Source organism: Rhinoderma darwinii, chromosome 2 (assembly GCF_050947455.1).
Source record: "Rhinoderma darwinii isolate aRhiDar2 chromosome 2, aRhiDar2.hap1, whole genome shotgun sequence".
Taxonomy (NCBI): domain Eukaryota; kingdom Metazoa; phylum Chordata; class Amphibia; order Anura; family Rhinodermatidae; genus Rhinoderma; species Rhinoderma darwinii.
In genome coordinates, this window is record NC_134688.1 from 236,884,530 (window position 1) to 236,912,191 (window position 27,662).

Below are 27,662 nucleotides of genomic sequence, written 5' to 3' on the forward strand. Positions count from 1 at the left end.
TCGTGACAACTATAATGTAGGTTGTCACTCAGGATCAGTGTTAGGTTAAACATAAGCAGCCTAAACTCTGATCATTGTGATCAAATTTGACAATTGAGGAATGTTGTTGTTCTGTTCTCAATGGCGCCAACAAGCTTTGGTGCACTTAGACTACACGTTTATTAAGTTTGGTAATCATGAGTTTGGAATTGCGTGTTTGAAAACTTCAATCCAAAATGTAGGCTATACAGATCAATCCTGTATCATGAACCAAAGATCCAACAGCAAGATTATTGTCTGACTTGGCAATGCTGACATCAACATTCATGGGGCTCTTTTTACTTGATTGGCCCCACAATGCAGTCCATTTCCTCATATTGGCTATTATCTTAGGCCATATATAGGTTTATATAGGCTCCCCGCTGCCCTGTACGTACCTGTCCTGACATGCTCCACTGGTTCCTAGTGCGCGATGCCCATTGTATTCTTAAAGGGCCAGTCTGCCTATTTTCTAAATCCATCACCTGCCTGCTCTGCTACTCATTGCCAGAGCAATTTGGTTCCTTAGTGTTCCTCAGTAATCCTTGCTGTCTAGTAGAATTCCTGTGTACCGACCTTTTGCTTGTTATTGAACATCCGTACCTGCCATCTGCCCTATTGCTATGGTTACCACTCTGCTTCTACCAATATCAGCCGTTACCAATAGAGACTATTACGGGGGGTAGCGACCGGGTTTTCCCCCACAGCTAAGTCCATATCCCTGTACAAAGATTAAAGGGTAAAGACTAGGGGTTCCTTTAGACTCCACTCCCAGGAGAAGTCCCAAGTCAAATCCCTTGGTGACAAGGAGGGTTCACACCGCCCCCTGCTGGCCCTACTACAGCCAAATAATTGGGCTGTCATTACAGTTTGTTGCCGTGTGGCTTTGGATTCAGTTTCAGTTAAGGTATAAGACATTTACCAGCATATTAGACATTTGAAATTAGAATGTCAAGACTGCAAAGCTTAGTGGGGAAAGTGTGGACATGGAGTAATTTTTAGAGTTACATCCTCACACTACTAACAGAGGAAAATAGTGCAGGGTTAAGTCACACATGACGTATTTGCCTCGTATTTCCTCAATGTAAAAATACCTCGTGGAAAACTTTACATTGTAATCTGATGGAAAAAATATTCCACAACTACACTCTTATTATAAAGTCACAACCTCAAATCATGACAAAGATGTATTTGAGGTGTGGGGGTAAAAGATCAACCAGATTCCACCCATGACTGAGAATAACTGATAAATTCTGTAACTCTGTATGTAACGGATTGTTTTAAGCTGGGTTTACCCGGGCAGATATGTGCCCATAATGATCACCGATAATTACAGGTCTATCGGCACTCATTTTAAGGCCCTTTACACAGGCCAATGTAAACTATATCGGGATGAACGATCGTCAATACAATCGCTTGGTCCCCATACAGTTTACATGTCGGCAGCACATCTCCTATTTACATGTGGATATGTGCTGCTAACAATGATGATTTTCAGGGCAGCATAAAAGATTAAATAAGCTGAGGAACGAGCGTTTGTTCTTTTGTGGGCTGAACACTGCCCTGTTATTATAGGGCAATGATTGCAAGTGTTTGCCCAACGCTGGCCCGTGTACATTGAACTATATTTGTGCAGTGATAGTTTGTCTGAAGTTTTCAATCAGTAGTAAAGTGATCCCAAGTTACCTTCCTTCTCCTCAATGTCTATAAGTTTGATTATGAATTCCTTTAGCTGAGAAACTCCTTGTTGAATGGTTGGCTGTAGTGGAGCCATCCAGGACTCCTTGGCTCTGCTTGCTGGAGCATCCATATTACCAACATTCTGCACAGCCTATAATAAAAATATATAAACATTATGAAGTTTGCAAATGTGGAAGCCAACAACTGCTTTTATCTATCTGGACTTTATGTTTGAGGGGTGTTGGACAGTGTGTCGGCAGTCAAATATGGCTTATGGTGAGTGAGGTCCTATGTGGTATATGGTTTTAGGTTCTCCTTGTTAAAACTACTTGTTTTGATCTCGCTATGGAGTAATTGTGGTTTGACCATTGCAATAATTATTGTTACTATTGGAGTTATTACTGTTCACACAGTATTTGAATATATATGTTTTTACACAATATGTACAACTGTTGTTTGCGTCTTAATAAAGATTTTGTATTTTGTCTAACATATTGATGGATATGGTGTTATTATAGCAACTAAGGGAAGGTTTTTTCGGTTCATATATCTAATGTGGGTTCCCATGTGCAGTGTATTTATATTGACTATATGACCATTAATTATAGGTATTCTTTCATGGTTTAAAAAAAATATTTGTCATGAAAACGGCATCAGCTGATCTTACCTCACAAAACAATAGGAGTGAGTAAGGCTCTGTTCACATCTGCGTTGGAGTCCCGTTCTGATGTTCCAGAGGTTTAGACTACGCTATTGCTTCCGGCAAAACGACGGATGCGGTGGACAACAGAGACAAATGAAAACCATGGGCACCGGATCCATCACCATTGAAATCAATGGTGATGGAAACGGAAACCTCTGGTGTCAGTTTGTGTCTATTCAGGGTCCCGTTCTGACGGAACGACAGAACGGGACCCCAACGCAAATGTGAACAAAGCCTAACAATGCTAGCACACCTTACACTCTGTTATCAATTCAGACAACTTGGATTTATGCCAAGATATTAGCGCTTTCATTTGGTCATAATTTAAATCTTACTTGTTTTTACTACTAAATTTTGACTAGAAAAAATGCATAAAAGCAAACCATAAAAAAAGAAAACAAATTAAAAAAATAATAAACTATATACTGTGTAAATGTATATACAGTAGTGTTAAAAAAAAACATAGCTGTCCAACATCATTAACCTGATAAATGAATGTTTTTGGTAGAAGTGATATTTCTACATAGCAAATAATTTACTTGTAAGTATAGTAGAATAGTAGAAAAAAAACAGAGCCAACAAATAGGACATGCATGCCGCTCATTCTAAGGCCTTATTCATACGAACGTGTGCGTTTTACGCGCGCAAAAAACGCAGCATTTTTTGCGCGTTGCAGTTCCGTGTGTCATAAGTGCTTGGCTGCGTGATTTTCACGCATATGCCATCCTTATGGCACGCGGTTTTGATGTTTAGAAAAATAAATGAAGGAGGTGGTTTTATTTTTCCCTTAATTTCTTATTCTACTTGTTCTACTGTTGTGCGAATTACGCGCAGCACACGGAAGTGCGTCCGTGTGCTGCGCATGATTTTCACGCACCCATTGACTTCAATGAGTGCGTGATGTGCAAAACACGCTCAAGTATAGGGCATGTCGTGAGTTTTACTCAGCGGACACACGCTGCGTGAAAATCACGGACTGTCTGAACGGCCCCATTGACTTACATAGGTCCGTGCGACAGTGAAGTGAGGGACTTCTCCTGGAGCTGTCCCCTACAGAAAAGTAGGGGGGGCATCTATGGGGGGTGACTATGTACAAGGGGGCTGTATAACACTACCTACAGGGGGGCTGTGTGGCATGAAATGAAATTCATCCGTTTTTAAAACGGACAAGGAAAAAAATGGATGCAAAACGGGTCAAAATCCGCCGTTAAAAACTGGCCCAGAATGGAACGGATGCAAAACGCCCGAGAAAAACGGACCAAAACCGCAGTTTTTATCGGCCAACACTCGGACCCTGTCGTGTGAATAGAGCCTAAAGGTAGTTGGTGCTGCGCCGTTTCTCTACACAGTCGGAAGTGCAGTCGCGTCATCAATCATAGAACACGCTCCCCTCCTCCTATTTCATTGTCCACACCTCCTCTGCCTTCACTCTAGGATTTTCTGCGCTGCCTGGCCGCCTTGTCTCTCCTCTAACACGCCCCCTCCTATGTGTGTGTATATATATATATATATATATATATACATACACACACACACACAAAAAAACAAAAATAAATAAATATATATATATATATATATATACACATATCAATAACAGGATGTGGTTATATTGCTTGATGTGTATGTATATATATATATAGTAAATAATAGGGAGACACACTAAGGGCGGGTTCACACGTGGCGGAATTTCACTGAAATTCCGCTGCGGACACTCCGCAGCGTTAATCCGCAGCGGTGCCGTTTGTCCATTGACTTACACTTTAATTTAGCAGTGTTCGTTTAGACTAGGCGTAAAATTCCGCTGCGGAGCATAGGCTGCGGAGCGGAATTTGGTGTCCGCAGCATGCTCTGTCTGTTGCGGAGCAGTGGCGGACTGGTTGCGGACTCATGGCGGAATTTCTCCATTGACTTCAATGGAGAGTCAAAATTCCGCAATGAAGTCCGCAGATCTTATGTGTGCTGCGGAGCGTATTGTTTTTACTACCATGACATTTCTTCATTCTGGCTGGACCTATGTATTTCTAGGTCTACAGCCAGACTGAGGAAGTCAATGGGGCTCCCGTAATGACGGGAGCGTTGCTAGGAGACGTCTGTAAATAGTCACTGTCCAGGGTGCTGAAAGAGTTACGCGATCGGCAGTAACTGTTTCTGCACCCGGGACAGTGACTACCGATCTCAATATACATGTATCTGTAAAAAAAAATATAAGTTCATACTTACCGAGAACTCCCTGCGTCTGTCTCCAGTCCGGCCTCCCAGGATGACGTTTCAGTGTAAGTGACGGCTGCAGCCAATCACAGGCCAAGCACAGGCTGCAGCGGTCACATGGACTGGAGCGTCATCCAGGGAGGTCGGGCTGGATGCCGAAAGAGGGACGCGTCACCAAGACAACGGGCGGTAAGTATGAATTTCTTTGACTTTCACTAGGGAAAGTGCTGTCCCTTCTCTCTATCCTGCACTGAATAGGGAGAAGGGAAGCACTTTTCCTGCAGTCCGCAGCGGCCAGTCCGCATCAATTTTCTGCACATTTTGTGCAGATCCGCAGCAGAATCTGCAACGCAGATTCTGTGCGGCATTGATGCGGACAGTTGCGGAGGAAATCCGCCACGTGTGGTCATGCCCTAAGGCCTCATGCACACGACCGTAGCAATGTTGACGGCCGAGTGTCACCCGCAAGCCGCCCGCTATTATTTTCTATGAGCCTGGACCGCAGAACACAGCCGTAATAAGACATGTCTGTTCTTTCTGCGGTACAGGATCCCGGGCCATGCACGGACCTTGGAAACCACAGCCGTGTGTATGAGCCCATAGAAATGAATGGGGCCGCCATTCTCCCGTGGATTTTCGCGGGAATTGCGGCCGCAAAAGCACGTTCTTGTGCATGGCCTTACATACATTTATAATAAATTATGTAAAAAAAGAAAAGCTTTACCATTGTTTGGAGTAGTGTTTGGTGTTTTCTTCACTGTAAGGCCCTGTTCACACAGAGTTTTTTGCAGGCAGAAAATTCTGCCTCAAAATTCAGCTTGAATTTTGAGGCAGATTTTGATCTGCATGAATGCCGTTTGCCATGTTTTTCGTGGCATTTTTTCGCCCGCGGCTATTGAGTGCCGCAGGCAAAAACGCTGTGATAAAAACTTTCTCTGCCTCCCATTGATGTCAGTGGGAGGTCAGAGGCGTAAACGGCCGAATATAGGGCATGTTGCTCCTTTTTCCCTCAATGGGTGTGGGCAAAAAACGTGGCAAACGACGTGCAGGCAGGTCAAAATCTGCCTCAAAATCCAAGACAGAATTTTGAGGCAGAATTTTCTGCCAGCAAAAAAACTCAGTGTGAACAGGGCCTAATACAGGATCTCTTGGAACAGATCCAGCAGCAGGAGAGGAAAATGTGCTGACTGGATTGTGTGTACCAAGATGTCTGACATAGGTGGAGTGGGCAGACTTACATTTATCAGGCTGTGAAAGGGGTGGGGGAGGGAAATGGGTGCCTGTACTTAGATCAAGGATAGATGGAGGCACAAAGGATAATGATGATTATTAGTGTGTAAGACCGTGTGCAGGGAGGGAGCTGCCTGGAATTAGAGCAGGGAAGGACCTGTGAACATAGAGGGGTGTGGCAGAATGCAAATAACTGAGATGCTTTGGAGGAAGGTGGGGATGCAACTGTCTCCTCAGATGCAGCAGGGGGATCATGGGTATGGTGGGTTACAAGACAGGAAACAGACAGCAAGGGATGTAAAACAGACAGCAAAGGATGTAAACAGACAGCAAAGGATGTAAACAAACAGAAAGAGCAGCAGTGACGATGGAGATCAAACAAAACTGGTTAGAAGTTTAATAGGGGGTATTAGGGAAGGCAAACCAAGGCTGGGGGACACTTTTTAGATTTTTTTTTTCCTGGACAACCCCTTTAAGGCAGGAGGGTGGCAAATGTTGCACATGTTGGTTATAGTGAATTTCCTTCAGAAATACTGGAACTGGAACAGACATTGTTCTGAAGAAAAACGCACTTTGATTAAAAAGTTGATTGTAGAGAAAAAAACATAGAGAAGTGCAGCAAATTATAGGCTGCCCAGCTAAAATGATCTCAAATGCCTTGAAGTGGCAACCAAAACCTGAAAGACGTGGAAGGAAGTGGGGAACTACAGTTCGAAAGGATCGAAGAATAGCCAAAATGGCAAAGGCTCAGCTAATGATCACCTCCAGAAAGATCAAAGAAGATCTGAAGTTACCAGTGATCACTGCTACAATCAGAAGACGATTATGTGAAGCCAAGTTACCAGCAAGAACTCCCCGCAAAGTCCTGTTGTTGAAAAAAAGACATGTCCTGAATAGCTAAAAATTTGCCAAGGAACACATTGACTGGCCCAAAGAGAAATGGAGCAACATTTTGTGTACTAAAGAAAGTAAAATTGTTCTTCTTGTCTAGTGGCCGCAGACAGTATGTCAGACGACCCATGAGCACTGAATTCAGGCCACAGTACACTGTGAAGACAGTAAAGCATGGTGGTGCAAAAATCATGATTTGGGGATGTTTCTCATACCATGGTGTTGGGCCTATTTATAGCATACAAGGGACCATAGATCAGTTTGAATATATCAAAATACTTGAGGAGATTTCAAGGGTTCCGTCGTTTTGACCGGATGAATACTGTAGTCGACTACGGTATTCATCCTGTCAAAACGACGTAACCCTTGCACAACGGAGACAAACTGAAACCATTGGCACTGGATCCGTCACCATTGAAATCAATGGTGATGGAAACAGAAACCTATGGTTTCAGTTTGTGTCAGTCAGGGATCTGTTCCGACGGAAAGCTCAGATGGAACAGAGCCCTGACGCAGATGTGAACGAAGCCTTTGGGGTCTATTCAGACGGCAGGGTCCGGGTGTCGGCTGATAAAAACTGTCGTTTTGGTCCATTTTTCTCGGCCGTTTTGCATCCGTTCCGTTTCTATCCTGGGCCGTATTTCCGTTTTTAACGGCCGATTTGGACGCGTTTTGCATAAATTTTATTTTTCTGTCCGTTTTAAAAACGGATGAATTTCATTTGTCAATTTTTTTGCCACACACTTCCCTCTGCAGATAATACCACACAGCCCCCTGTAGATATTGCCACAGCCCCCTGTAGATACTGCCACAGCCCCAATGTAGATAATGGCACACACTGGCCTCTGTAGATAATGCCACACAGCCCCCTGTAGATACTGCCACAGCCCCCCTGTAGGTAGTGCCACACAGCTCCCCCGTTATGTAGTGCCACACATCCAAGTGACAGCCATGCTTTACACGGCCCCATAGACTTCTATGGGAGCCGTGAGGCTGGGAGAATGGCCCAAAATAGGCCATGTTCTATTTTTTGATGGCCCGGTTTACTGGGCCATCAAAAAATCTCCCTTGGGAGTAGCCCCATTTTGGGTCTATTGTTCCTAATGCGGCCGTGTGACGGCCGTTCAAAAAACGGCCTGTCGTGTGAATAGGGCCTTAAAGTTATTATAATGATTTTGCGCTTTATTTGCTTTTTTAAACTCACTGCTATTTTTTTGAACATTACTGTATATGTGTGAATATAATATTATGTGTTCATGGTGATTAGATGAGGTGGGGGACCACAAAAAATATGTTGCTCTAGGACCCAACACTATCAAACTTCCAAACACCACCTACTTTAGGTGGCACAAACATCTGCAAGCTGGAATGTGTGTGAGACATTTCCATTTTCCTCTGTGCCAACTACACATACATAAAGATTTGTCACCTTAGCTAAGAGAAGCATAGTCCGGCTTGTGCGGGCATCAGCATGCTTTTCTCTGAGATGAAAGAGCTTAGGCGACATTATTGCAGGAGAGAAAAACCGAAGACACAAGAAACTTGTCACTGCAATGAACTTCACATTCTGAAAAACACATATAGAAAAAATAGTGATTAGTAACTATTACTGGCATTTGTTTATAAAAACTTTTTTAAAATTAATTACATTAACCTCTTCCTGCCCACCCCACATGAATTAACACACTAAGGGCAGATACAGACGGACGTTGCGCTTTTGCGCGCGCAAACAACGCAGCGTTTTGCGCGCGCAAAAACCATTTGACATCTGCGTGTGTCATTCGTGTATGATGCGCGGCTGCGTGATTTTCGCGCAGCCGCCATCATAGAGATGAGGCTAGTCGACGCCCGTCACTGTCCAAGGTGCTGAAAGAGCACCCTCGACAGTGAATGCCGAACACAATATCGAAAAACCTGTTGAAAAAAAAGAAAAAGTTCGTACTTACCGAGAACTTCCCGGCCGTTGCCTTGGTGACGCGTCCTTGGTGACGCGCCTCTCGCCATCGGGCCCCACCTCCCTGGATGACGCGCCAGTCCATGTGACCGCTGCAGCCTGTGCTTGGCCTGTGATTGGCTGGAGCTGTCACTTGGACTGAATTGTCATCCCGGGAGGTCAGACTGGAGGAAGAAGCCGGGAGTTATCGGTAAGTCAGAACTTCGTTTTTTTTTCTGCAGGTTCATGTATATTGGGATCGGAAGTCACTGTCCATGGTGCTGAAACAGTTTAACTCTTTCAGCACCATGGACAGTGACTATCTCCTGACGTCGCGTACCGATAATTTTTTTGCCGATGAAGTTCGGTTCGCTTGTCCGGCTTCGCTCATCGCAAAGACACTCCGTTTGGATGTTCGGAAACAGAAAAGCACGTGGTCACTAAGGGCCTGTTCACACAGAGTTTTTTGACACTTTTTTTGTCGCGGAATCGCGTCGGAAAACGCACCAAAAAACGAAACTACACCCCTTGAGGAATTCATCTAGGGGTGTAGTGAGCATTTTGACCCCACAGGTGTTTCATAGATTTTATTAGAATAGGGCAGTGAAAATAAAAAAAATCCTTTTTCTTCAATAAGACGTAGTTTTAGCTGAAAATTTTTCATATTCTCAACAAATAAATGAAAAAAAGCACCCCAATACTTGTAAAGCAACTTCTCCTGTGTACGGCAATACCACATATGTGGTCATAAACTGCTGTTTGGGCACAGAGTAGGGCTCAGAAGGGAAGGAGCGCCATTTGGCTTTTGGAGTACAGATTTTGCTGGATTGGTTTCTGGTCGCTATGTCGCATTTGCAAAGTTCCTGTGGGACCAAAACAGTGGAAACCCCGCAGAAGTGACCCCATTTAGAAAACGACACCCCTCAAGGTATTCACCTAGGGGTGTAGTGAGCATATTAACCCCACATTGGCAGAATTGGTGTGCACTCGATGTTGGAGTGAAAATGTTTTTTCAATAGATATGCCAATATGTGGCGCCCAGCTTGGGCCACTGGAGACACACACCCCAAAAATTGTTAAAATGGTTCTCCCGGGTATGGCGATACCATATATGTGGACGTAAACTGCTGTTTGGGCACACTGTAGGGTTCAGAAGGGAGGTAGCGCCATTTGGCTTTTGGAGCGTGGATTTTCCTTGTAGTACAGCGTTCACCATGCATTATAAATTACATGTTAGCTTTATTCTGCGGGTCAGTCCAATTCCGGTAATACCTAATTTATAGCACTTTTTATGTTTTACAACTTTTTGCACAATAAAATAACTTTTGTAAAGAGAATGGATTTTTTCTGTCGCCAAGTTGTGAGAGCCATAACGGTTTTACATTTTTCGTCGACGGAGCTGTATGAGGGCTTGTTTTTAGCGAGACGAGTTATAGTTTTTATAGACACCATACATGCGACTTTTTGATCACTTTTTATTTCAATTTTTGGAAGACAAAGTGACCAAAAAATAGCAATTATGTCAGTATTTTTTTTTTTTTATGGCGTTCAATGTGCGGAATAAATAACATAATATTTTTATAGTTAAGGTCGTTACGGTCGCAGCGATACCAAATATGTATGGCTTTATTATTTTTTTCAATAACAAATGACTTGATAATGGAAACAGGGCGATTGTGTTTTGTGTTATTATTTGAAACTTTACAACTTTATTTTTTACAACTTTTTTTTACACTTTTCTTTAGTCCCACTAAGGGACTTGAAGGTCCAACTGTTTGTTTGATGTTCTAATACATTGCACTACCTATGTAGTGCAATGTATTAGAACTGTCAGTTGTTCACTGACAGCAAGCCGATCAGGCTCCGCCTCTGGGCGGGGCCTAATCGGCTAACGTAATGGCAGATAGGAAGCTATTGTTAGGCATCCTGTTGCCATAGTAGCAGTCGCCAGCCTTGCCATCGCATGGCAAGGCTGCCGATTGCATACAAACCACTTTGATGCAGTGATTGCATTGAATCGCTGCATTGAAGCGGTTAATGGCAGGAATCGGAGCTAGCTCCGGTTCCTGCCGATAGATCGGGGTGTCCGCTGTAATATACAGTGGACACCCACTGCTGATGACGCCGGCTCAGCTTCTGAGCCGGAAGCTGAGCCGGCGCCATCTTGCCGATGGTACCGGAAGCCTCCTCGGCCCCGCCGACGACGGGGCATAGGAGGATTCCGTTACTGGCGGACCGGGAGGTAAGTATTAGCCCTCCGATCGCCTTTGCAGCCACCGGCAACCCAGCGATCACGTTGCTGGGGCGCCGGTGGCTATAAACTCCTCACATGCTGCGATCTCTATTGAACGCAGCATGTGAGGGGTTAATTGGTCGGATCGGAGGCTAGCTCCGTTCCTGGCCGATACCCCAGGGTGCCAGCTGTAACATACAGCTGTCACCCGGCGGTGATGTCGCTGGCTCAGCTCCTGAGCCAGCTCCATCTCCTTCACGAAGGGGTTAAAGATCGAATTGACAGACCACAGAATGGGAGGTGTGTGCCTCTTCATTGCCTACCCATGCAAGTCTATGGAGAGGTGAGGGAGGACAGAAAGGAGATACAGACAAATGTGCTGCAGCTTCCTGGTAAGTGTTAAGGTATGTTCACACGCACTAATTACGGACGTAATTCGGGCGTTTTTGCCCCGAATTACGTCCGAAAATAGCGCCTCAATAGCGTTGACAAACATCTGCCCATTGAAAGCAATGGGCAGACGTTTGTCTGTTCATACGAGGCGTATATTTACGCGCCGCTGTCAAATGACGGCGCGTAAATAGACGCCAGCGTCAAAGAAGTGACCTGTCACTTCTTTGGCCGTAATTGGAGCCGTTATTCATTGACTCCAATGAATAGCAGCGCCAATTACGTCCGTAATGGACGCGGCGTTCAAGCGCCTGCACATGCCGTTACGGCTGAAATTATGGGGATGTTTCCTCCTGAAAACATCCCCGTAATTTCGGCCGTTACGGACGCTGCCGTGTGAACATACGCTCAGGACACATTCAGACGTGGCGGAATTGCTGTTGAATTCCGCTGCGGACAGTCCGCAGTGGAATTCTGCAGCAGACGTTTTTTACATTTCTTTCTATACATTTTTAGGAAACTTAGTTCAGACGTTGCAGAAAATTACTTTGCGGAAATTAGCCTGCTGTGCAGATTTTTCCTTCCGTAGCATGCCCATTACATTGCGGTAAAGAAGCGGAATTTCACTGCGGATTTCAGCCTTTGCAATGCAAAAATTTAAATCTGTGGCAAGTCCGCTGTGATATCTGCAACGTCTGAATTACCTGTCAAATATGCAAATGTTGATGCAGATTCGTTGCGTAATTGCCCCGAATCTGCACCAACATTTGCAGCGGAAAAATTCTGCCACGTCAGAACATGGCCTTACTGTTTAAACCCAGTGCTGGATTCTCAGCTACACTGCTCATTAATGCTGTATAATCTCCTCCACTACTGCCACAGCTTCTATATATGTGCTGTGTATAGAAGACATGATAGCAGTTAGGCTCGACCCACTATCTCAGAGACAACTGGGAATTGGAGATAGAGCCTGCAGAGGGGAAAACTTCTATAAAAAAATGCAGAATACAAATCATATAATGGCCAGAAATAGTGTTATACCTCATGTACACACATATGCGTAATTCTGAAAAGTCACCTAAATAGTTAGGTATGCTTGAAGAAGTAATAAAAAATTGTGTCATTTTGCTCTGAACATCAAGGTCCAAAACAACCATGGTTGTGAAACGATTAATAAGATGATCAGATGTATTTTTATTTGACATGTTTATATTGAAAAAATATTTTGGGAGGATTTACATAAAACATAAACCATTTTTTTTTTTTTACTCCTATCAACAACAAGCAAAATGCTTACTCAGTACAAAGTACCACTCTATAGACAGCAGGGGGCCCTCTACTACAATATTCTGTTTGTAACATCGGATAAATTATGTATTCTTAACAAACCATGTGTTTATTTTCTGGAAACCGTTCTTCGACTCTCTTGTACAGTTGCCGGAAAGTGGCGCGTATGGTAACAGGACAGATCTTCACTGACTTGGCAATTGCTATTAGGAGTTCAGTAAGATAAGACTGGAGATACTGAGCGCTCTGAAGGATGATTTCACTCTCGGTCTGGATCCGATGTAAGCCTGAGCACCTGGTAGAGAAATTCACAGCATTGGTATTGTACAACTAGAAATAAATGCTTTGTATGATGTCAATTTTTGTATTGTATGTATTCTGACCAGACAATCATTTTACATTCTTGGGTGAGCTTCACTAGTGTGTCTCATATAAGTGACAAAAAGCGCCACTTCAACTTCCAGTACAATGGAAAGGTTTCAGCAAGGTGGTGGTGTTTGGGGAGGTAATATAAATATATAAAAATAGCATTTCAGTGTACATGACTTTATTATGATTGGGGAGAGCAGGTGCTTTTAAAAAGGCGATTCCTAGTGTGTAGTTGGTTATAGATGCCCATTGGTACTAACCAAACTGGATTGGATTTTTATCACTTAAAGAGGCTCTGTCACCACATTATAAGTGCCCTATCTCCTATATAAGGAGATGGGCGCTGTAATGTAGGTGACAGTAATGCTTTTTATTTAAAAAAACTATCTATTTTCACAACGTTAGGAGCGATTTTGGTTTATGCTCCAACTCCGTTCAACGTTGGTGAACAGCAGTCTACAAGTCATGCCACGGATTCTCTATTGGATTGATGTCTGCACTTTGACTAGGTCATTCCAAGACATTTAAAATTTTTCCCCTAAACCACTCCAGTGTATAATCGGCAGAATGTTTAGGGTCATTTTCCTGCTGGAAGGTGAATCTCCGTTCTTTGGTAGACTAAAACAGGTTTTACTCAAGAATTGCCATGGATTTACAGCCATTTATCTTTCCTTCAATCATGACCAGTTACTGCTGATGAAAATTATCCCCACAGCATAATGCTGCCACCACCATGCTTCATTGTGGGAATGGTGTTCTTGGGGTGATGGGAAGTGTTGGGTTTGCGCCACACATGATGGACAAAAATTATTATTTTATATATTTTTTTTTTCATAATTTGGCCTGGATTTCAGTTTCAGTAGAGATATATCTTAATACTATCGCAGTCAATGACATTCTACAGAATTATACAGTATGCTTCCAACTTTGAGGTAACCAATGTGGTTAAGACCCTCTCCTGTTTCAGCAGGACAATGACCATTTACAAGGGCCATAAGAAATAGTTTGGTGATGAAAAACTTGACAGGCCTGCAAAGAACCTTGTCTCAAACTTACTGACCCACAAGCCAGCCGCATCACCCAACTAACGCCCTTGTGGCTGTATAGACACAAGTATATGCAGCTTTATTCCAAAATTCCAAGAAAAGCTATTCCAGGGGAGGAAAGGGCGTTTCAGCACTTTTGGTAGGAGACGTTCAGGAAGCACATATGGATATGATGTTCAGATGCCAATATATATTTGAGACATATTTTGGCTATATATTGTATTCAATAAAAATCTAGGGGTTACACGTTTAAAATATTTAGAACCAAAGTTCAGATGAGAAAGCTTGTGTCCCTCTCAGTGTGTTTTGCCAAGTATTTGTGATGAATTCGTTGGACACTATATTTCTGGCTTACCATATTAGTGTCATAACACATAAATTATGTTAGTGAGCGTAGTGTATGAACAAGAAGGAGCAGATAGTCCTTTTATTCAATAGTTATTAAAGGCTCTAACAAAATACGTGCAATCTGAAAACCACTTACAACTGCCTAAAAATGCAGGAAGCTGAAGTAAATAAAACCCCGTTCAACAAGCCGAGTTCATTTCCTAATCAAATGTTGTTTTAGCAACAGAACACAGTTTACATGAAGTCAGCTCCAGGTTAAGGATGTGAAAACCATCAGTTTAGGGTGGTGCTTAGTCATTTTCTGGCAGCCTCCGTAAGCTTTTGTTGTTAGTTTAAGAAATATATTTCCGATTTCTCTTAAAAAAATTATGATTTCCAAACAGTCACAGGAAGGTCAAACATCCAACCTCTTGGTCATCAGTTTATTGTTAAGGTTTACAAATAATTTTATGCAACAAGAGTCCTGAGAACTAGAATTGTATGAATAAAACATAAAAAATCCAACAGAGGCTGCACTAAAGAGCTGTACAAATTACCATACATGTTGGCAAAGTAGTATCAACCAGCCCCATTTGAGTGGTGAGCGTTCATGCCGTTCGGACACCGCTGCTCCAGCCCTGGTGACAACACTAGCACAGATGCTGGGCAGCGTGTGCGCCAAACTCATGGCCATTCGGCCAATAGCATCCACCAACAGTCTGTCCTACCAGCGTAGTCAACTACACTATTGATTCCGTCAAAACGGAACCCTTGCACAACTGAGAAAAACGGAAACCGTTGGCAACGGATCCATCACCCCTGAAATCAATGGTGATGGAAACGGAAACCTTTGGTTTCCGTTTGTGTCAGTCAGGGTCCCGTTCCAACGGAAAGCTTCCGACGGAACGAGACCCTGGTGAAGATGTGATCGAAGCCTGACTTTGTAATTGTTTTTCATGCACCATGATAACTCTATGATAATGCAGCAGTTTTATCTGAGGGGCTGAGGAAAACCACAGATAACACATTGTGATATCACGAAACACTGTGCCAAATGACAAACACAGATTTGTATAATTGACAAACTCCGTTCTATTACATATCTATGTCTATTAAATCAATGATGCAGAAGTAAAGCTGTGTTTCCTATGCATGTCAGAATGTACCTACACTATACTTGCCTTGCGAAAGTATTTACCCTTCCTTGATGTTTTTCCAGTGTTGTTGCCTTACAACCTTGAGTTAAAATGGATTTTAAATTTGGTTTTATGTCATCTCATGAACCTGACAAAATAGTGCAAATTGTTACAGTGGAATCAAAAAAGTTTTTTGTTTTTTTTAAATAAATAAAAACTCAAATGTTGTAAGTGCATATGTATTTGGCTATGGAATAAGATCTGGTCAAACCAATGACCTTCAGAAGTCACATAATTGAATACGATCCCCCTGTATGCAATCAAAGTGTCACATGATCAGTCACATGATGTCAGTATATATACATCTGTTCTGAATGGCCCGAGTCTACAACACCACTAAGCAAGCAACATGAAGATCAAGGTTGTGGAGTAGAATTGAGCAGGGTTGGGTTATAAAACATTATCCCAAACTTTAAATGTCCCACGGAGCACCATTACATGTATTATAACAAAATGGAAAAATATGGCACAGCTACAAACCTGACAAGAGAAGGCTGCCCACCAAAATTCACAGATCGGGCAAGGGGGGCATTAATCAGAGATTCAACAAAGATACCAACAATTACATTGAAAGAGCTCCAATGAACCACAGCAGAGATAAAAGTATCTGTCCACAGCATAAGTATAAGCCATATACTGCACAGAGTGGGGCTTTATGGAAGAGTGGCCAGAAAAAAAGACCCTGCTTAAAGAAAAACATAAAAAAAAAAACATTTTGAGTTTGTAAAGAAGCATGTGGCAGATTTCCCAAACACATGGAAGAAGGTTCTCTGGTCAGATAAGACTAAAATTGCATATATTTTTTTGGTCATCTTGAGAAACACTATGTGTGGCGCAAACTCAACACTTCCCATCACCCCAAGAATCCCATCCCCATAGTTAAGCATGGTGGTGGCAGAATCATGCTGTGGGGATGCTTTTCATCGACAAGGACTGTAAAAGTAGTCAGGATTGTAGGAAGGATAGATGGCTGTAAATCCAGGGAAATTCTTGAGGAAAACCTGTTCCAGTCTGCCAGAGATCTGAGACTGGGATGGAGGTTCACCTTCCAGCAGGACTTTGATCCTAAACATACTACTTAAAGAGGCTCTGTCACCAGATTTTGCAACCCCTATCTGCTATTGCAGCAGATAGGCGCTGCAATGTAGATTACAGTAACGTTTTTATTTTAAAAAAACGAGCATTTTTGGCCAAGTTATGACCATTTTCGTATTTATGCAAATGAGGCTTGCAAAAGTCCAAGTGGGTGTGTTTAAAAGTAAAAGTCCAAGTGGGTGTGTTTAAAAGTAAAAGTCCAAGTGGGCGTGTATTATGTGCGTACATCGGGGCGTGTTTACTACTTTTACTAGCTGGGCTTTCTGATGAGAAGTATCATCCACTTCTCTTCACAACGCCCAGCTTCTGGCAGTGCAGATCTGTGACGTCACTCACAGGTCCTGCATCGTGTCGGCACCAGAGGCTACAGTTGATTCTGCAGCAGCATCAGCGTTTGCAGGTAAGTAGCTACATCGACTTACCTGCAAACGCCGATGCTGCTGCAGAATCATCTGTAGCCTCTGGTCCCGATGTGTCCTCGCTCGTCTGACACGATGCAGGACCTGTGAGTGACGACACAGCGTGATCTCTGGAGAACACGGCTGTGTCTGCAATGCCAGAAGCTGGGCGTTGTGAAGAGAAGTGGATGATACTTCTATACACAACGCCCAGCTAGTAAAAGTAGTAAACACGCCCCGATGTACGCACATAATACACGCCCAGTTGGACTTTTACTTTTCAACACGCCCAGTTGTACTTTTGCAAGCCTCATTTGCATAAATACGAAAATGGTCATAACTTGGCCAAAAATGCTCGTTTTTTAAAAATAAAAACGTTACTGTAATCTACATTGCAGCGCCTATCTGCTGCAATAGGAGATAGGGGTTGCAAAATCTGGTGACAGAGCCTCTTTAAGCTAAACTGGTGGTTTGAGGTGTAAGCATATATATGTCTTGAAATATCCTATTCAACGCCCAGACATCAATACAATTGAGAATCGGTGGCATGACTTGTAGACTGCTGTTCACCAACGTAACCCATCTAACAAGAAGGATTTGGAGCAGTTTTGCCTGGAAGAATGGGCAAAAATCTTAATGTTTAGATGTGCTAAGCTAATAGAGACATACCCCAAGAGAGTTGTATCTGTAATTGCAGCAAAAGGTGGCGCCACAAATACTTTCAGGGGGTGAATACTTATGCACATTACAGTTCACTGATTTTTGTCTTAATTGTTGTTTTTTTCACGTCTGAATTGCACCCGTACGGGTCCTGTTTTCACAGATCCCCATAGACTTTAGTCTATGGAGGGATCTGTGAAAACAGAAGAAAATAGGACATGCTCTATTTTTCAACGGACCCTTCACATGGTCCGTTGAAACAGTCGTGTGGACGGCCCCATTGAAATACATGCGTCCGTGTGACGGCCGTCGTCTGAATTCGGCCTTAATGTGGCATTCACCGGATTGCAGATAGTAATTTCCTATTTTCTATTTGTGTTGAAAGAAGAAGCAACTTTGGACACAGCAGTCACCTGGAGCTACAATTATTTACATCCATCAGTTGATAAAGAAGTCACTCCTAGTAGAGCGCTGCTACGTTAATTTGATGAGAATTTGTATGACCTCACAATTTTCTATACTATATAACTGACCAATGCTTTATCCTGCATGGACTGTGTCTGGAGGCAGTGTAGTTGATGCACCTCTATTCTTGGTTTAGTAGTTGTGCTTAGTTAAGTAGTTGTTCAAGCAACATGAAAAATTGAAATAAAAACACAACAAAAACTTTACATATGAATACAGCCTTATTCCTTACGGTTGACTTTATCAAAGTATTTTTTATCTGTTTCCACTTACCCAGCTTCTTTTATTTCTACTTTACTGGGGTCAAGTTCAATATATTTTTTCTCTTCAAAGATACGATTTATTGTTAGGCCAACAACACTATGGAGATACTGTGTTCCTGCCACCTAAGGAAAAAAAAAATCACATCTTAAATTAATATGGTAAATGCTGGGGAAACAGTAGTCTAAGGCCTCATGCACACGACCGTATTTTTGTCCACCCGTAAATACTGGCGTAAATACGGGTCCTTGGTCACACGTATTCGACCCGTATTGCACCAGTATTTACGGACCCGTGCCCGTAAATACGGGTCCGGTGTCACCCGTATTCCACCCGTATTTACGGGCATGTTTTTGGCTGCAAAATTGCACTGCACTAATCGGCAGCCCTTCTCTCTATCAGTGCAGGATAGAGAGAAGGCATAGCCCTTTCCGTAATAAAAGTAAAAGAAATTCATACTTACCCGGCCGTTGTCTTGGTGACGCGTCCCTCTCCTGACATCCAATCCGACCTCCCTGGATGACGCGGCAGTCCATGTGACCGCTGCAGCCTGTGATTGACCTGTGATTGGCTGCAGCGGTCACATGGGCTGTAACGTCATCCCAGGAGGCCGGACTGGAGGAAGAAGCAGGGAGTTCTGGGTAAGTATGAACGTCTATTTTTTTTTACAGCTTTATCTATATTGTGATCGGTAGCCACTGTCCAGGGTGCTGAAACAGTTACTGCCGATCGTTTAACTCTTTCAGCACCCTGGACAGTGACTATTTACTGAGGTCGTCTAGCAACGCTCCCACAATTACGGGTGCACACACGTAGTCACCCGTAATTACGGGAGCCCCATAGACTTCTATGGGCTGCCCGTGCCGTAATTACGGCCTGAAATAGGACATGTTCTATCTTTTTCAACGGCATGGGCACCTTCCCGTAAGCATACGGGGCGGTACCCGTGGCCAATAGAAGTCTATGGGCCCGTAATTACGGGCCGTAATTACTGGAGTTTTTACGGTCGTGTGCATGGGGCCTAAGAATGTGCAGGCTCCTGTTATAGATGTCAGCACAGTCTAAGGGACGACACTAACCAGCTACTGCCCGTTCACTACAATCTGAAGAGAAGTTGTGGGTGAATGGAGGCTTGGTCAGTATTAGTTATTTTTCATTTTTAACACACCAACATTTAAAAAGTCCTATGGGGAGCCCATGAGGAAGGTCCAGTCAGCGGATGGGACAATTGCTTTAAATGATAAACGATTGACTGCCTGCAGCCTCCATTAGAGGGACATTAAAAGTTTGCTGCATACTGTTTATACATTGAACTCAATAATAATACAGTGTGGAATTTGATTATTTCAGTTCTATGCATATACAAGCGATTCAAAGCACTTACCCCTATGAAGCGATATTAATGAATAACTCAGCACAGAATGTTGGACCTTAAAACAACATGGTTTTAACAGTCAACACATTACATATATATATGATTAGAAGAGAAATAGATTATTTACCTTAAGAAACGATTCCATTGACTTAGAAGCCAAAGAGTTGCTTCTGAATAATGTGTTTGGTTCATCTGTGGTAATTATAAAAAAATTTAAAATTACTTGAAAAAAAAGGAACGTTTTATAGTTTTACTAAACAAGACAGTAGAATACTTATAGCTAAAAGCTCAAAAACATTATCAATGTGTTATATACTCTGGCTAGAACCAATACTGTGAATGCAAACTTTTAAGTAGCCTATGCTCCATTATCAGGCAAACCCCCCTCCCCCCTTCTTAAAAAATGAAATAACTTTTTCACTTAAAGAAACAAATTGACTATGGAGAACATATACTAGCTATGTAAATACATTGCATTACTTATCTTGTTCAGATCTTAACTAACAGCCAGTTATATATTGAGTTGTATTTACAATTCTGCTGGCCTCAGAGCCGTCCCAACATTCCTTGGTGGGTCAATGTCTGCATAGGGGTCACACTTATGATTTGAATTTTGTAATTTTTATACCAGGCACTGTGCAGCAATCTGAAGTAGGAACAATGAACTGTTCCGCTGCATTGTAAGAGCACAGTAAAGTTGCTAAGTACGTGTTTTACAAGCAAGTTGACTATTTCCAGTAACAATCTGCATAATTGTGAAAGAAGCTATAGACAAATATACAAGCTGTAACTCAGGATCAGTGCAAAATAAATAATACTATATATTTACAGTGATTTAACTTTCTTTGCAAATTTTATCTTTACTGCCTTGATTACAAATTTCCTACAGTTTTGTGTCTACAACTCCTATGCAGACCTATGTCTCCCCATGGTTACAGACTACAAACCGTGTAGTCTGATCCTGCCGTTGTACTCCTTTCAGTTTGTCCACTACTTCTTGCTAATGTATAGTCTTGTAGGTTACAAGAAGTAGGGGACAGATGGAAGAAGTATGAACACAAGCTGACATCAAATGCAAGTGACCTTGTATCTGCACGAATTCTTTATGGAAGGGGCTAAAATGCCCATCAGTGTGTAAAACTTTTTGCTGCAAATCTTTGTCACAACATCTGAAAAAGATCACTTTTAAAAATAAAATTCACTTACTTGTTTTATCAAGTTCTAGTCTGAACAGCAGATCCAAGAATTCCTTAGCTAGCCCTTGTCCCAAAAAGATTTTTACAAGGTTGGTGGCCACTTCCTGTCGGCATTCAGCCGATGTGGTCTCATCAATCAGAGTAATTAAATGTCCACATTTTTCCTATTGAGAATAAATGTCATGTTAAGAATTTGGGTAAATCAGCAGCATGCAGTACGCTATTACATTTAGGGGAACATATTTAGGTTTCCGTTTTTTTTGAACGGAAACAAAAGTGCAGTCTGCAGAACTTTTGTTTCCGTTCAAATAAACGGAAACCTAGCGAACGGAGACAAACGGAAAGCAACTGATACAATAGAATTACCGTTGAAATCAATGGTAATTCTAATGGAACCATTGCTTTCTGTTTAATGTATTGATCCTCTCTTTCTCTGACGGAAGAGAGGTAAACTGATCGTAACGCCAGTGTGAAAGAAGCCTAATCTACATTTTTGTTATTTTGGATTGCTATTTTGACGGCCTTGGAAACAATTACCAGTTTTCCATTACAGTTATCGTCTCAAGTTGCAAAATTTTCAAGATACATCGCTCATCCTGGAATTAATTAATATTGTAATTTGAGGAAGCACTGCACTTTTGATGTGGGGAGGGTGGCATATTAGCTACATCAATGGATCAGATACCATTGACTAATGATGCAGATATCAAATGACAAAGTGGCTAAGTAGGCATAATTATTACATTGTGATTCTGGCATCCTGGCACAAAGGGAAAGGCGTCTGCTGATTACATATCTAATGTATCCCAAGTTTAACCCCTTAACGTCCGCCAATACGCCTTTTCACGGCGACCGTTAAGGGTACTTATGACAGAGCGCCGCCTTTTCCCGGCGCTCTGACATAAGCCCGGCACGTGTGTCCTGTGCCGGCTAAAGAGGGTGTCAGGCGGTCTAAAGACAGCCAGACACCTGCACTAACGGGTGGGATCGATTTCAACATCGATCTCACTCGTTTAACCCCTTAGATGCGGTGCTCAATAGCGAGCGCCGCATCCAAGTGGTTTTGGAGGGAGCGTGCACCCTCTCTCACCCCATCGGCACCCTGCAATTGCAATCGCAGGGTGCCAAAGGCTTCTATGGCAGCCGGGGGCCTAACAAAGGCCCCCAGGTCTGCTTGTAGTGAATGCCTGCTAAGCCATGCCTGAGGCATGACCTAGCAGGTGCCTGTCAGTTTTACACTGACAGACAATAATACGCTGCAATACAGTTTAATAAAGTTAATAATAAATAAATAAAAATCTCAAATAAAAAAAATGTAAAACCCACTTTTTCCCTTATAAAATACTTTAATATGAAAAAAAATTAAAACATTACACATATTTGGTATCACCTCGTCCATAACGACCCCACCTATAATGCAATAACGTTATTTAACCCACACCGTGAACGCCGTAAAAAAATTAAAAAACAATGCCAGAATTGCTGTTTTCTGTTCATGCTGCCTTCAAAAACAATTTGATTAAAAAGTGATCAAAAAGTCGCATGTACTCCAAAATGATACTAATAAAAACTAGTAGTCGTCCCGCAAAAAACAAGCCCTCATATAGCTGCATCGGCTCTTAAAACATGGCGACACAAAAAACAATAATTTTGAAAAAAAAATGTTTTTACTGTGTAATAGTAAAACATACAAAATCTATATAAATTTGGTATTGTCACAATCGTAATGACCCACTGAATAAAGTTATTATGTTATTTATACCACACAGTAAACAGCATAAATCTAAGACGCAAAAAAGAGTGGCGAAATGTATGGGGTTTTATCCATTACCCCCCCAAAAAGTTAATAGAAGTTAATCAATAAATTATATGTACCCCAAAATGGTGCTACTAAAAAGTACAACTTGTCCCGCAAAAAACAAGACATTATACAGCTATGTCGACGCAAAAATAAAAAAGTTATAGCTCTTGAAATGCGAAGATGGAAAACCGCAAAAAATAGCTTGGTCATTAAGGTTTAAAATAAGCTGGTCATTAAGGGGTTAAATCAAGTATTTCTTGTCAATTTAGTTTTTGTTGGCAATCATCTCAAACCCAATTACAGTATAATCTATATTTCTCTTAATTACATTAACCACTTCCTGACATGCGCCGTATATATACTGAGGAGGCTGGGGGACGGGGAGTATAAAGCGAGCTCACGGGGGCAAACTTGCTTATGTTGGCTGTATGTAACAGTGGGATCCGGCTTTTTTAACCCATTAGATTCCGCGGTCAATAGCAACAGCACCATTTCTGCTGTCAGAATGAGGGTAGACCCCTCGGACATCCCATCATCCCTGCGACGAGGTCTCAGGGTGCCGACGGTTCTCATGGCAGCTTGGGAGCCTAATAAAGACCCCCAGGTCTGCCATCTTTGCGCTACTATTAAGCCCTGGGCTTAATAGGAGCCTGTAAAAATCAAGATAAACTGCAATACATCAGGGCCGCACCGTCCATAAGGAGAGATGAGCATCTCGCCTCAGGCTGTGGCCTGCTGCCTCTCTGAGGGTGTGGCAGCACTACTGAAACCAGCCTCCGCCACCCCCTCCTGCACTATAATTGTACCTGCGTCTATAGGACGCAGATACAATTACATGCATAAGCAATGAATGGCGGGGCACGTTCCGTGTGGCGCAATGACATCATCGTGCCTCTTGCATCGTTAAAAGGCTCTGAGTGGCTGGGCAATGACGCAAGTGGCACGATCACGTCATCGCGCCGCTTATGTCGTCAGAAGAGAGCAGGCCTGCATTGCGAGAGGACGGCTCGGTAACGGGATGAGGTGAGTATGTAAAGTTTATTTTTTTCTGTATGAGGGGCTATATGTGGAGCACTATCTACAGGGAGGGACGATATGTGTAATGGGCTATATGTGCGAGCGGCTATATTTGGAGCATTATCTACAGGGGGGCTATATGTGGAGCACTATCTACAGGGGGGCTATATATTGAGCACTATCTACGGGGAAGCCATATGTGGAACACTATCTAAAGGAGGGGCTATATGTGGAGCACTATCTACAGGGGGATCTCTGGGGCCCACTATCTACAGAGGGCTCTACGGAGGGCACTATGTATGTGGGGCACTGTACAGGGGGTTCTATGTGGGGAACTGCCTGCAGGGGGTACTATGTATGTGGGGCACTGTCTACAGGGGGCTCTATGGGGGGTCACTGTCTGCAGGGGGCTGTATGGGGGGCACTGTCCACAGGGGGCTCTATGGGGGCACTATCTATAGGGGGCCCTATGGATAGCACTATCTACATGGAGCACTGTGTGTGTGTGTGTGTGTGTGTGTGTGTGTGTGTTATTATAATCATGGACAAAGTGTATGGTGTTCTTGTAATTAGAAGTGCAGTGTATGGCGCTATTATAATTAGAGGTGCAGTGTATGGTGCTATTATATTTAGGATGTAGTGTGTGGCACCATGAAAATGTTATCTCGTTTATACGGTCAGAAATGTTTGAAAAGTGAGAAGCTGAAGACATCTGAGTGGAAAACTGCTGAAATGGGCTGTGGCTGGGAGAAGTCATCATAGAGGTCTAGACCGGATGGAGAAGAAGAGAGAAAAAGAACAACTAGAATCTGACGTCACCTGTGGGTCACTTAATGTAAATGTTCTGCCTCTAATCAGTACTGTAGTCACTGTATGATCTGCAGCAAAATTATGGGAGGTATTTTTGTGGAACAGCAATTTCTAGCATATCCTTACCATTGTTCAGGCCATGCTGGGAGCTGTAGTTTTACGCCGTACAAACCTATACAGAAGTGGTTTTATTAAATTAAGCTGTATTTGTGCTGGTGCTGTATATATGTACTGAGCTTAGTTCTGGTGTTGTATATATGTAGTGAGCTTTGTTCTGGTGCTGTATATATTTCAGAACTTGGTTCTGGTGCTGTATATATGTCAGAGCTTGGTTCTGGTGTTGTCTATATGTACTGAGCTTTGTACTGGTGTTGTATATATGTACTGAGCTTTGTTCTGGTGCTGTATTTATGTACTGAGCTGGTTTTGGTGTTGTATCTATGTATGGAGCTTTGTTCTGGTACTGCATATATGTACTGAGCTTTGTTCTGGTGCTGTATTTATGTACTGAGCTTGGTTCTGGTACTGTATATATGTATGAGCTTGGTTCCAAAGCTGTTATATAGAATATACTTATAATAACAAAATTGCAGAGCAAATGGAATTGTTGCAATTCATTTTATATTTAATGGGAACCTGTCAGGTAGTTTTAACCCCTTGAACCGCCGCCATACGTAACCTGACAATATTTCCAAACATTTCCCTGTATGTTTTTTTTCAGATGCAGCAAAATCTATAAAATCAACTTTTAAACCGGCGCACACTATACAGTAATTACTCATTAAAGAGTCATGAGGTGGTGCCGCTATCCTGAAGAGTCACATAGTCCTGCCTCCAAACCCAACTTTCCATGCTTGATTGACATCACTCTAGTTGTTATACATCACTACCAGTCTCCTCCAACTTTCTCAGATGCGCCATTGCCTTGTACTACTTGGGCACGCACCGTGCAGCGAGGTGTACTCTGCCTGGCTTCATCGCTGCACCGCGCTTGCCAGGGGAGTACAAGGCAACTGCGTATCCGCAAGAGTTGCAGGAGGCTGGCAGTGATGTAGAACAGCAAGGGGGATGTCAATCAAAATCTGGGGGGTGCCATCTCAATTTTCGCCTCAGGCAGCAGAAAAGCTAGAATCGGTCCTTATCGTGTAAGCCATCAAACGATCGCTGGTTCAAGTCCCCTAGAGGAACTAATAGAAAAAAAGTTAAATAGAGTTTTATATATATATATATATATATATATATATATATATATATACATATTTAGAAAAATAAAAGTGAAAGTTAAAAAAAAAAACATTTCCCCAAAAGCAATGTAGAAAAATAGAATAAAATATAACTGGTATCACTGTGTCTGTTCAACCTGCAAGGTGAACGCAGTAAAAAAACAAAAAGAAATTAAAACTTCAAAATCGCTGTTTTTTTGGTCACCTCATCTCCCACATAACATGGAATAATAAGTGATCAAAAACTCTCATTTAGCCCAACATAGTACCAATAAAAACTACAGCTCACCCCGCAAAAAACAAGCCCTCACAACACCTAGATGATAGATAAATGGCGTCACAAAACAAATTAAATTTTTAACAATAAGTTCTTTCCTTGTTAAAGTACTAAAATATAAAAAAAAACTACGGTATATAAAATCAGTATCGTATTGACCTGCAGAATAAAGTTAACATGTTGTTTTTACTGCACAGTGAATGTTGTAAAAACGAAACGCAAAACACAATGGAGGAATCGCAGTTTTTTTCCCATTCCACCCCACAAAGAATGTTTTTCCAGTTTCCCAGTCCATAATGTGGTAAAATAAATGGTGCCATAACTAAACTACAAATCTTCCCACAAAATGATGGACAGATAAAAAAGTTATGGCCTTTGGAAGGTGGAGAGGATAAAGCTACTGTATTCAGATATCATATAACAGCAAGAAACTTTACAGGAACACAATACTAATACCTAATACAACATTGCATTGCATAACATTCTTGCTATTGAATTACCTTATGAGATGCTTTGACTTCCTGACACAGCAACTGCACCAGAGGATTGTAGTAATCGGATGGTAAAACAGTCTCATCACGGAGTCGCACTTGCAGCTGCAGAGAACCAAGGTTTCCCCTAAATAGAAGATACATGAGTCAATGTTTGTGAAGATTGTATTTAGAAATATTGGGGCAGATATACTAATGGAGTCTAAGATTTAGACAGTGTAAACTTATACAAGGCAGTCAGAAAATGCACTAAATTCATCAAAGTGGTGAATACTGTATATTAAATTTGGCACATTTTACTTGACCTGCTAGACACTTTCCTCATTCTTAAACCACCTTTGAATTGGCTTAAATTGCAACAGAATTTTGTGCCAGTTTTTTGGCGTATGATTTCGCATCATAAGCCACACCCTTTTTCAGTTAGGCCACACCCTTTTCGGAACACTTTTAAAAAGTGTCTATTGAGGTGCAAGCATCTGGTTTAACATGGTTTTGACGCAGTTTACGACACTCTCGAACTGCAGACACATTAGTACATCTGCCGCATTGTATGTCATCTATCCTGTGTCGGACTGGGGTACCTTCGGCCCACCAGAGGAATTAATTAACCCCTTCCCATCGCAGCCATTTTTCTGATTTTCACTTTCGTTTTTTCTACCCCACCTTCCAAAAGCTGTAACTTTTTTATATTTCCATCAATATTGCCGTATGAGGGCTTTTTTTTTGCAGGACGAGTTGTAGATTTTCACAGCACCATTTATTTTACCATATCATGTAGTTGGAAACTGGAAAAAAAATATTTGTGGGGTGGAAACAGCGATTCCTCAATTTTTTGGGTGGTTTTGTTTTTACAGCGTTCATCGTGTGGTAAAAACGGCATGTTAACTTTATTCTGCGGGTCAATACGATTACAGCGATACCAAATTAGGGCTTATTTTTTGCGGGGCGAGCTGTAGTTTCTATTGGTATCATTTTGGGGTACATGAGACTTTTTGATCACTTTTTACGGCGTTTACCGTGCGGACTAAATAATGATAAATTGTAATAGTTCAGACTTTTATGGACACGTCGATACCAGTTAC

At 42.2% G+C, this 27,662-nt stretch overlaps 1 protein-coding gene across 1 annotated transcript in view; it reads right to left on the reverse strand.

Moving 5' to 3' along the window:
• The window catches only part of LOC142742830 (ras GTPase-activating protein 4-like), a 182,797-nt gene that overhangs the window by 14,576 nt on the left and 140,559 nt on the right, over positions 1–27,662 (reverse strand). The window contains exons 9-15 of the mRNA XM_075852979.1: positions 26,590–26,707; positions 20,972–21,125; positions 19,893–19,957; positions 18,403–18,515; positions 12,676–12,868; positions 8,160–8,297; positions 1,705–1,849 (exon numbers count right to left, since the gene is read on the reverse strand). Coding sequence (XP_075709094.1) covers positions 1,705–1,849; positions 8,160–8,297; positions 12,676–12,868; positions 18,403–18,515; positions 19,893–19,957; positions 20,972–21,125; positions 26,590–26,707 — 926 coding nt within the window. The remainder of the gene's footprint in view (positions 1–1,704; positions 1,850–8,159; positions 8,298–12,675; positions 12,869–18,402; positions 18,516–19,892; positions 19,958–20,971; positions 21,126–26,589; positions 26,708–27,662) is intronic.